At 40.6% G+C, this 12,382-nt stretch overlaps 1 protein-coding gene across 3 annotated transcripts in view; it reads left to right on the forward strand.

Moving 5' to 3' along the window:
* agmo (alkylglycerol monooxygenase) overlaps window positions 1-12,382 on the forward strand; it is a 53,847-nt gene that overhangs the window by 1,610 nt on the left and 39,855 nt on the right. For all 3 annotated transcript variants that reach the window (XM_084944137.1, XM_084944136.1, XM_084944138.1), the window contains exons 2-3: window positions 2,797-2,927; window positions 3,648-3,799. In XM_084944137.1, coding sequence (XP_084800263.1) covers window positions 2,797-2,927; window positions 3,648-3,799 — 283 coding nt within the window. The remainder of the gene's footprint in view (window positions 1-2,796; window positions 2,928-3,647; window positions 3,800-12,382) is intronic.

A 12,382-nucleotide genomic window follows, 5' to 3' on the forward strand; every position in this document is an offset into this window, starting at 1 on the left:
ACTGCATGCAAGATCATAAAGAACTGAAAAGAAAGAAGGTGATGCAAGTATTAAAAAGACAAAATAATGAAGAGAAGCTTTTCCTTTTGTTTTTTGATGCGCCATTTGAGAATCAGCTTGCCTTGCTGAAAAATCTTGCCGCAAGCTGTCAAGAACTCAGGGGTGCAGCGGTAAAACTATCTGCTAGATAGGAGAGGGGGGGTGATGTCGGGGGGTGGGGGTTTTAGGCCAGCGTCCAGAATGATAATCTCTCTCTCAGCGGGTTTGGAGGAGGTCTGCCTACGCAGCGAGCCCATTTGTTTGCTGCAGCTTTGCAGTCTGCTGCCAGATGTTGGAGTGTTGCGTGTGATCACTGGTCTCTGGTGGTGCTCTCGCCTCTGCTTGTGCGCACACATTCACACACACTTGCATCACACACCTGCATGTTAAAGTTGAATCATTCACATGGGGATTTGTACACACACACACACACACTCTCACTTTAATCCACACATGAATACGCACACTTCCTCCCTCCTCACCTGCAGATGTGCTCCTCTGTGGTCTCGTCACGCCTTTCATTCCTTGCTGCTCTTGTGGGGGCCATGTGTCCCCTTTATGACTGCAGTCACTTGGTCAATGAGCACATTTGAGCTAAAGCTAAGCAGCAGGGCTCACATGCTGCCAAAGTCATTGTTGTGACCCGTTTGCTAACCCCGTCCCTCACTAATTTGTTCCATGTTTGACAAACCCATCAAGAGGTTATTACGGCTTTCCACGACTGTTACAAATAAAGGCATGTCACTGACTGTTTGCTTGGTGCTCACCATTTGTTTTGTCAAAAGCAATTATTGTCATGTGTTCATGGCAACTTTTTCTGTTTGCTATTTGGTTCTTACAATGTAAGAAGTTATTCTTTTAAAGTAGGTTTTATTCATTTACAGACATTTTACCCCATGAAACTCTTTCTGCTGTTGTTCGTTTCTCTTTAAGTGTGAACTTTCAGTTTTTAACTATGTATCTTTAAAATGAGTAAAAGTTGGTGCACATCTTTCCAGATGAGTGTTTTCTAACTTGCAAAAACACCAAAAGTTTATGTACAGTCCATTACAATTGAAAAAGATTATACTTATTTGACTTATGAGCATTTTAAACTGCTTTTTAAAATTATCAAACATTCATCTGAAAGAAAAAAAAAATACTAAAAACCAACTTGCATAGCAGATGAGCCTCTTTTCTTAATATATTATTTGAGGTTATGCTAAAAATGCCATATTTGTTTTCCAAGACTTAAAGAATGAATTTCTAGGCACAGCCAAGTGTTGGGGGGTTTTCAGTTTGGTGCTTTTTGCAGATTATGTGGTGGTTCTAGCTGCTTCAGGCAGTGACCTCCAACTCACAAGGTTTGCAGCTGAGTATGAAACAGTGTAATAACAATTAGTCCCAAGTATGAATTGGTCCCAATTAGTCCCGAGGCAATGCTTCTCAGCCAGAGAAGGGTGGAGTGTGCACTCCATTTCAGGATCAAACTTCTGCTCCAAGTCAAGGAGTTTAAATATATTGGGACCTTCTTGACTTAGTGGAGAGGGTGTAGAGAGCAGCGTCAGTAGTAACATGGCTGCTGTACCATCTGTTGTGGCGAAGAGAGCTAAGCATGAAAGTGAAGCTGGCAATTTACTGGCCAGTGTACTTGTGTACTTGCCTACCCTCCTCAATGACTGTGAAATGTGAGTATTGAGTGAAAGAATAAGATCATAGATAGAAGTAGTGAATATGAGTTTCTGGGCTCTCCTTTAGAGATGAGGTGAGAAGCTTGGTCATTCAGGAAGGGTTCAGAGTAGAGCTGCTACACATCAAAAGCAGAAACGTTGATGTGCTTTGGGTATCTGACTAGGATGTTGTGGTTGATCTGCCCCCCATGCCCCCCCCCGACACCTAAAACCTTAGACGTCAGTTTGCTTGAAACGCTCAGCTCTTATTGTCTCTTTTTTCCTACCAGTGTGCCTACCCGATGTCAGCTCAAAGAATTCCATGTTTCATGAAACTGTGGCTCAGAATGTGCATTGAATACAAAGGTGGATGAATCCATGTGTAGATCAGCCAGTTAGAAGAAATTTGACTGTTTAGGGAGGATGGCCTTAAAGTGATAATGAAGTGGATGGTTTCTAATAGAACAGGAACTTAAGAATTGCATAAAGGCACAGTATAAGAGGAGTAAGAATTCTACTGAAATGTGAATCATGCAAAGTTGATTTAGTAGAGGTCCATGATGAAATTATGGAGCTGGAAAAGGGCACATCAGCCCTTTACTTGTTCCTGTAACATAAGATGCGTAGCTTGTTTACCTGCGGTCTCCATCTATTTACGTAGCCTAACAGACTTAATGCGCTCTCTCTGAACATGTATGACTTTATATTATCAGTGAGCGTGAAGACAATTAGGTTTCTTAAAATAAGATCTTGCTCCTCATTCTATTTTGCTTGGGTTCTGCCTGACATCACTGAAATGAAAGCTTGCTGTTGGTTAGCACTGATGTTTAATTCATCCACTGAGATAATTTCTACCTCCACTGCTGCCGTGCTTGGATAAATGTTTTTGTTCACCAATCTGCCAATTGGTTGTGGTTTTATACCCGTTGCTCCAGACTCATACAGTGAAACAAACATCATGGATCACAAGACATGAAAGTCCTGCAAGCTTTTAGCTCATCTGCCAAAACAAATGCTCAACACAACGGGTAATGGCAACAGAGGACTTGGAACAGTTGTGTTTTCATGGTTTGTAACACTGCTGAATCATGATTTTGTGTCTGTGCAGGCAACTCCTTTCTTTGTGGGACTGATAGTTCTGGAGCTGGTGGTGGGCTTTCTGAAGACGGGGGCCCCAGTGATCACAATCAGTGATGGAATCACCTCCCTATCTGCTGGAATGGTCTCCAGACTCCCACTGTGAGTGTTTAGGCAGGTCAGGTCACATAGTAATAGTGCAAGTAAGGCATAATTTGGCTTCTGTTCATTTTAAACACCGTGGTTTGGTGTTTTTTATATGGCTGAGCAATGTGGTTTTTTTTTTGTTTGTTTGTTTGTTTTTAGTTTAGGTTTTTTAGTTTATTTTTTTAGGTGCTGTAACTCTGGATCTTGTATTAAAGAACCATTACCTGTTAAAAGTGAGTTCATGTGAGGAGGCCAGCAGGGAACAGATAAATTAGGTGATAAAAGGATGCAGTATGGCAGGTTTAGGATGTTCAACAGAACTGAATATAACTATTAATATTTATTTTTTCAAACAAACTTCAGCTTACTGAAATTGGTTTTAAGATGGTTCTCTTAAAATGGTTCTTATAGTGGTTCATCTTCAATGTAAATATAAAGTTAGTTTCAAAGTTAGTTGAACATAATCTTTTCTAGTTCTGCATCGTTTTAAAATGTGGATTGAAATGGGGAGCAGTAATAGGGCTGAATGATGGGAACTCCAACAGGGGAGGCTTTGTAATACCTGATGTACAAAATTACTTACAAATTAAACAAATTTCTGTCAAGATGGAACACAAGGTGAACAGATGACTATCGTGATCCTTGGAGCGCAGCTGTACGTGATCACAAACTGAATGCTGTACTTGCATAAGCACATTTGAGCTGACACTGAGCTTTGACCTTTCCTCTCCACAGCTTGCTGATGAGAGGCTGTGAGCTGAGCGCTTACATGCATGTGTGGAACCACTACCGCTTGGTGGAGCTGCCCTGGGACTCTGCCTGGACCTGGTGGTTCACCTTCTTGGGAGTGGACTTTGGCTACTACTGGGTCCACCGTTTTGCTCACGGTACCAGTCGTACACTCACCCACAGCTGAAGGGAATTTATTGTGCAGATTTTAATTTACAAAAAAAAATGTTTTGTGTAACAAGTTATGTTAATAGTTGTTGTTTTTTGCGTGTGTTCTGAAAACACGATTGCTCCTTTACCTGTAGGGTGCAGCTAAAAAGTTCTGAGACCCGCCCAAAAAAACCAACGACATACCTGATTTTAAATTTGCGTGCTCACCTTCTGTTGTGTTCACCATTGTTAGTCAGTCAATACAAACTATAGCACAGGAAGAGTCTCTTTTGTTACCTGTTGGGGTTTACAAGTTTATAGTCATGATTTCTTTGGCTGAAAAATTTGAATGTAGACACATTGTAACATATTAAATGCGAGATTCTATTTATTCAGGAATTTCAACCATAATGAGCACAGTACATTCAAAATATTCTTACCTGTTCCAACAGGGTAAGGTTGTTAATTGACAACACATCTTGATTTTGTTTTACTCAACTAAATATCATAACAGGAATAACAGCAAACCAAATCTAAAGTTCAGTTAATTGACTAAAATAGAAATAGTAAAAGTTGGATCTTTTTGCCGCTAAGTGCTCCACGTGGTTTGCGAAGCGTCTTGTTTTCCTTGATATCACACGCAAAATGTTTCCATGTTTCCATTCTTCTCTTCGTCCCGTGTTGACATTACTTTGCATTTTCATGGGAAACGGAGCATGGGAGCTAGTTGTACCGTTTCCAAAAAAACCGCTGTGCAGTTTCCCAGGGATGGATTAAATCTGCCCGTCTAACCTTACTGCACAAGGACATTGCTTCTGATTGCATCACTTCCACATTGGTCGCACCTTTCTACACAACTTGACTGGGTCTAGTCTCTCCACAATATTTTCCTTATAGTTGAAGCAAGTGTTCATACATGTCATCATCGTTTTTCTCCTTGTGCTTTAGTTTTTATTCATTGTCTGCATTTCTTTAAAAAAAGGTCGTTGACAAATAATTGCTTTACAGAATTATCACTAACTGGCACCATTACCACTGGCAAAAGCAGAGACCTGAGATATTCCGGTCATTCAGTTGGGGTTGATCCTCCATTTCTATGGCTTATTTCTGCAAGATGTGTCTTGTGTTCCATAACCTTTGTGAAAACTCCAGGTGCACAAGTATCTAGATCCACACTGTTTTGTAACATTGCTTGAAATGAACTTATAAAGAGCATTGTCCTGGTCAAGGTTGGTGACTCCTGTCAGTTTGGATTCATGGTGTTTGTTGTAAAATTTTTACAATGAGCAATTTGTGAATAGTAATAAAACCATTTAAAACATGTATCCAGGTTCATGCTGCTGAGTTGTGAATCACTCTGCTGCTTTTGGCTGCTCCCTTATTCACAAGAGGATGTCGTAGCAGGTAGCTCTACATGTTTGATTGTTAGTAGATTTTATTTCATTTTTTTTAATATACAGAGAATGCTCTACCTCACAAAATGGCAAAGGGATTTGTCTCCTCTTGGGATCAAACTGGTGATCTTGCGCTTGTTAGGCCAGTATGTAAAGTAATAACAAAAGCTGCAAAGTTAGCTGATGATAAATGGCTGTAAAATATTGATTTAGTTGCCATCCCCACAGGGAGGAGTCTTGAAGATAGGATGCACATCATGCTTTTCTGGACGTTGTAGAGGAAGCAATTATTTTTGAGTTACATCCAGCTGCTTCAGAGCTGTGCAGATGTGAGAGGCCATGGTCTCCAGAGGACTCCGGTCTTAACCCAGAGCTGTTGCAGCAGCAGGCTGTATAAAGTCATGTCTCAGAAGTAGCAACGTCCTGCAGAATATGGCTTTAAAAAAAAAAAACATATTAAAAAAATGTACATGTCAAAGAATTTTGTAGAGTAGTGGCTCTACAAAAAAGGCTTCTCCACATGTCTTGTCTGATGTTCATGCCAGATGCTCAGCTGCCACTCAGCACATCGGAAGAGAGCTATTTATCTGTGGCCTGCGCTGATGTTTATTTGTGTCAGAGGCACATCAAGCTGACCGCTGTCTAGTCCACATAGCTTTGGATGAAAGTCCACTGGTTCTGTGTTGATGTTAGAATCTGAGTAAACAGAAGCTGTGTTTTTTAAACTTTCTGCCACAGCTGAACTGGCCTCTGTGCTTTTGAGGTGACCGAGAGCATCAGCTCAAGATGCTGGTGGTCAGTTTTACTTTGACTTTTACTGTGCACTTTCAGAGTGCAAGGCATATAACCATCATGGTTATGTCTTTGTGTAAGTTGGAGTTTAGGCACTTTGGAATACAGTGTAAGATGGTAAATTACAATCAGACATTCAGTGTCTGGTGTAACTATTAATGATGAACATACAGCATTTAAGTTTTAAAAATCTACACGGCAACCTCTGTAGTGCCTGCAAAGATGAGTAACTTGGATTTTTTTTTTTTCAGTGCACACTGTTTAATTGAGGAATAGCTTTAGATGCACACATATTACTTTATTATTTTTATAGGGACATGAGGGATCCTCGTTTCTTGTTAGCATCACCTGCACACTAAACCTTTAAATGATCAATGACCTGGTAATGAAAACGAGTGTCAAAGTACGGATGCGAGTTACCTCGTCTTACATGGACTGGGACTGCACCACACTTTCCTGGCAGGATGACAGGATGCTCATATTTTTCTGTGAGCTGAGGAACTCATGAGTCCATGTGGTATCTGTTTAAAAAGCCTGCTTTCCTTTTAAATGGGAAATGCATGAAAGAAGAAAAAAGCATTTTTAAAAAAGTTTAATAACTTAAAAGAAACAAGTGAATCTGCAAAAAGCCAAAGTTGCAACATAAGACTTGGCTAATGAATACAAAAACATCAGCTTGTGTCAATGTATTGCATCATATTTGAAAAATGAGAAAATCTGTGTAGCTGCTCAGCAGCTGTATTGATGATGATAAGCTTTTATGTTGTCTGGATGCTCACCGGTGATTCAATCAAAGTATCTGTGAATCATTGAGGCAAGAATTGGCAGTCCTATTAATTGGGTCTCTCAGTTCAGCTGTTGGGACAGAATAAATCCAAACCACTACCTGATCTGGGAAAAAAATACTGGGCAAGGATCAACTTTCTGACTGGAAAAGTGCAGAGTCCATCTATCATGTACACAAAGCTCCAGACTTTTGTTTTGACAATCCAAGAAAACTGAGTTAAGTAACATTCACTGATTTTTAAGTAAAGTAAAGTGTGCGTGTTAGTCCCCATAGGGAAATAGTTCCTCTGCATTTAACCCATTCACCCAGTGAAGCAGTGGGCAGCCACCAATGCAGCGCCCGGGGAGCAGTGTGTAGGGACGGTACCTTGCTCAGGGGTACCTCAGGGTAGCCGTTCAGTGGAGTCGAACCCCCGACCTTCTGATCATGGGGCCGCCACTCTACCTACTGAGCTATCCCTGCCCAAGAAGTATTCTGTCTGCTGAATAACATCCAATAACACCTGAAAGGCGATCTCATGACGTTTTCCCACTGTTGTCGTCCTCTTGGTGTCACATGATGCAGAGGAATGTTGCCAATACTGTGACATATCTCTGTGGTGTGTTCGGTTGGAATTATTTTATTTTTGAACTGCAGAATCAGTTTTGTCTCAAAAATGTTCCACTTACTTTCATTTCCTCTTTCTCCAGCCTCTTTGGGTTGTTATTATGGAAGATTGCGAGGTTGCAGATAGTCATCTGGTGCAGTGCTTGCTCAGGAATATAAGCTTTTTCCCTTGTTACCAAAGGGAAGTGGCTGTCCCTGACCACAGGACAGGGCCGGCACGGTCCTCACTCCTCACTCTGGTCAGGCGAGGTCATCTTGGTCAACCATTTTCTGACCTCCAGCTTCTTCCAGAGGAAGGTTCAACCAAAATGTTCCAATGTGAGTGAGGCATGTTTCCTATAAAGAAGCACTGAAGAATGAAATGGATGTAAGACGAGCACTGTTGCCATTTGTTGCCTCAACAGTCTGAACACTGCAACTGTAATTGTAGTGTCCAAATGAATAAGATAGAACTCGTAATATTGCATAATAAGAAAAAGATCACAATAGAAAAATGCTAGAAGAACCAACTACATGCTTGGAAATGTCAGCCTCAGCATGAAATATCACTTTGTTTGACCAGCTTTATGGATATTTTCATAGTTTCCCCCTCATGACTTCCACATGAAAAGATGATTCAAAGATAACTGGAAGGGCAGCAGTCGTCTGTGCTGATGCCATCTTTACTAAGGAGACCTTATTAATTTGATGTTGCTCTTTCCAGACACTGATCTTGGGGATAACAGCAAATTAAAGAAGACTGAGCGGTTCAATCTCCAGCTCTGTTTTTTAATTTGAGCTGGATGAAACTCGGGATTCTCATTCACAAAAGAAAAGGCGAAAGCCTTTTACTACACTGTATTTATGGCCTTTGGCACTTGGTGTGATTCTGCTTAGGAAAACACCCGTTGTGGTTAAAGTTGAGGCAAATCTGGAATTCCAAACATTTGAATGACCTTTGCGCACATACAGGCTCAAATGAAGTGTTTGTTTATGCTAACTCCCAATATCAGTATTTGCTTGATCACATTGCTAATGCCAGAATTTTCACGAATCATTGCTGTAACTTTACTTGGTACTGCTTGGTAATGTTTATCTATCTTTTCATGAAAGAAAAGATGTAAATGTTCAATTGCTGACAGATTTCCAGAAAATTTAACTCCTCTGGCCTCTGAAATAATATGACCCTTGGTAAACATTTAACCGCTAGTTTATCTATTAGCAGCCATAGAAGCCACCTTCTATAAACGCATTGATTCAATAATCAATGCGTTTATGATGACTGACAAGAATAGAAAACAGATTCCCATTTTAACCCCACACTTTTTTTTGGGTTCCTTCTCCCCACAGTTCTTTCAGCAGCAGACGCACTATATATGTTAAAAACGCTGCTATTCTGAACCAGCCTGAACGCAGATGGTTTTGGGTGAGCAGCAGGCCAGCTTGATTCAGATGCGGCCATGTTGTTGACAGCACTGTTGATTCTGTTTATTCTAACCTCATATCGCGAGTGCCACTAATAGCAGCTCTGCTCTTGGGCAGCATCTATATCCAGGCATGCCTGCCAGAGTAAAGCCATTAATCAGCTAGTCAGCTGTCTGTACTCTGATTATATGTGAGGTAATGGAGTTATGCTGCAGTTGTCTCACCACAGTAACTGCTGCTGCTCACAGAGCTCAGAAACACCAGAGCATCACTTAAAGGTCCTGTGAGATGGTATCATTACTTCCACAAAGTGATGTATTTTGAGACAAGGGCAGTTTAATCTGATTTTAACAGCACAGAACTGGAATTGGTAAACACTGTATGGTGGCATTTTTAACTGGATTTTTTTTTTTTTTAAATACTGGCTAGTGCATTTCTAGATTAAAGTAGTTTTGGATTATTCATGATCCAAGCTGGAACAGAAATATGATAAGAAGTAGCACTAAAAATTCAGTTGTATATGTTGTAATCCTTATAAAGTAGTGCACTTTACATTCAACCATGATAAAGCAAAGGAACTAAACTATATAAAGTGGACACTGGATTATTTATCTTCTACTTTCGGTGACAATTAGATAGGAGTACTTTGAAAAAAAAATTGGTTAATCAATTTTAATGTTTGCGCACGTAATATTAACCCTGTTAATCATTACTTTTGGTTCAGAGAGGACCATTATAGTTAAAGATTTTTATTTACCTCATTATATTTGTCATTATGCCTCTAATGTGGGCCCTCTCTGACTTCTCTGCATGCACAGTAAATCAGAAGCAGCAATATCCAGACAGTGGTGTTGTTTAGTTGGTCAGTGACAACAAATTGTTTTGGTCTGATGCAGCATAGGAGGAGGAGAAGCTGGGCAGAGGTAGGTTTCAACATGGATTGCGGTTTAGCAGCAAATATGATGCAGCTGCACCACTGCAGCTGATACTATGTGACATTTTCCAGTGTCACATAGTATCAGCTGAGGCATCAGCTTGATGGCATTTTTTTTTTTAAACATACAAGTTAAAATGATTTGGAGTCAAGGAAATGGATGATTTATTAGTTCATACAGACAATTAAATTTAGCTGCAATCCCAGTAGATAACCTGAACTCAACTCAACAAACAAACCTAACTTTAACTTTCTGCTGGTGTGTCCAAACACCCGCTGTCATTCAGCCCTGCAGACAGCAGCAGTTGTTGAGACAAACAGATGTGCTTATCACTGTCCATCCATCCCAAAGGAGAGCTGGGCGGTGTGGATGTTGTTTAAAGAGAAGCACCTTCTGGCTGTGGGGCAAGGTTGAGAGGGTCTGGGCCTTGAAAAGACCCCCAGGCAGCCAGGTCTTCATAAATCTTTATTCTGACAGCAAGTTCCTGGCCTAGTGCAGGTTGCAGGGCCAACAGAAGAATCTGGACTCCTGCTTGGTTTGCTGGTTCTGTCTGTACGGTTTGGTCAGGATGTGGGAGTCTCACTCACGCAAGCAGAACAGAGCAAGTGAAAGGCCTCATGGGAGGTAAAGATAACATCAACAGTGATCTATAGGCCTCTTTGCTCATACTGTCTGCTCTGTGTGCATTGAGAGGGAAAGAACTTTAGAATAAGACCAAGAAAAACTGGTCTGATTGAACCTACACATCACAAAGAGATAATATCCACAGTGCCTGTATGTACAGCTTTAACCAAAGTGTGGAAAAGAAGTGTGTGTTATGATCACTGAGAGGGTCGCTGAGCTCAGCAGAGGCCAGAGTCAGGCTGTCTGCTGCCCTCGTGTGCTCTGCTCGCTGCATGGACAGACTTCCCTCTGTCAACAGTTTTGACAGAAGAGGTGATTTCAGCTGCAGACAAAGCTGAGGACAAACTTCCACTGAGTGGAGAGATGAAGTGTGAATGTGAAAAATGAATACGAGGATAGATTAGTAAAACTTTTTTTTGTTTTTTTTTTTTTTACTTTTGAATTTTAACCAAACCTGCATTTTTACGTAGGATTTTCTCATTTCCTGTTAAATTTTTCACTATTACTACATTGCTTGTTCTTGAGTGGTAAGACATTACTTCAGCAATTATTGTTTTTATTTGATTTGCTGGATATAGTCTTTTTATGTAATATTTAAAATGAAAAAAAAAAATCATTACCAATTTATTTTTTTCTTTAAATGTCTCTCCTTTTCATGTGAATGGGGTCTGATTACCTGAAACATACACATGCAAAGCAGTAATTGAAATTTCTCTTTAAACTTGGACATTATAAATGTCATTTAAACTCTCATTATATACTAAAAACTATAAATGGGTTCAACTGTAAATGTTTTTGTCTTAGAAATGTCTTAGAAAAAAAAGCCCCGTCTTGGACAGTCTCGGTCGTTGTGTCCTTGGGCAAGACACTTCCCCCGTTGCCTACTGGTGGTGGTCAGAGGGCCCGGTGGCACCAGTGTCCGGCAGCCTCGCCTCTGTCAGTGCGCCCCAGGGTGGCTGTGGCTACAATGTAGCTTGCCATCACCAGTGTGTGAATGTGTGTGTGAATGGGTGGATGACTGGATGTGTAAAGCGCTTTGGGGTCCTTAGGGACTAGTAAAGCGCTATATAAATACAGGCCATTTACTATTTACCAAATGCTGAAACCAAAATTAAATTTTTTATAATGTACTCAGTTTTAATTTGATGCCACCAAGGCATTTTAATGAAGCTGGGAAAGGTGTATGCTAAACAGTGTTTCACCACTTTTTAAACAGTTCAGTAAACCTCTGGGAACTGAAGAGGTGGATTCTGATGTTGGGTCTGCAACAGAAAGCAATAAAAGGGAGGGCAAAGAACTGGTGCTTTGGATTTCAGCACACTGAAATAATGGACGTGGAAATATGATCAATTAAAGCACAATGTTGATATAACAAAATTAAACAGAAAATCAATTTTATTTCTCCTGTCACTTTCTTTGCATAGTTTTTACACCCTGTTTGTGAGAGCTGCAAGTGGGCCTGACCAGGGTTAGTGTGTTTACTTTAGAGTGTGTGACTGAACTGTGTGGACAGCATGAAGTATGGCAGAGATGGAGGAGAGTTGGCCGACCATCCCACTGAGCCCTGCGTTGCTGTTTGGGTTGGCACCCTATCCAAGAGTCCTCCAATCCAAACACTGGAGAGCTGTTCACAGCCCATTAGTCCTGTGATTGACAGGGCAGCCCACCACTCAGAGGGCTGCACATGATGGCTGAAGGATGTTGCTTAATACTGCCAAGTGTTTGTCTCTGCGGGTGATGATTTAGACATCTAATTGATGTAACTGTAAAAGCATTTTATATGGTTAAAAGAGTGTCAGTTTGGATCTACTCCTATGGTGATTATTTTTCTTTTATTTAGTCATATTTTCTTCTTATAGAAGCATTATTCAAGGTATAAATTGGCAGTTGTAGGGGCTTGGTGGTGGCCTTGACTAGAGCTAAATTTATGGATCTCAATTGGACTTTGGCTCTTGTGTTTACATGACTCTGGTTATATAAACACTGCTCCTGACATGGTTTGGATAGATGTAAACAGGCCGTGTCAAAGTTTAACCTAGTCACATTACA

Source organism: Perissodus microlepis, chromosome 11, assembly GCF_051167445.1.
Source record: "Perissodus microlepis isolate ML-2025 ecotype Zambia chromosome 11, ASM5116744v1, whole genome shotgun sequence".
Classification (NCBI taxonomy): domain Eukaryota; kingdom Metazoa; phylum Chordata; class Actinopteri; order Cichliformes; family Cichlidae; genus Perissodus; species Perissodus microlepis.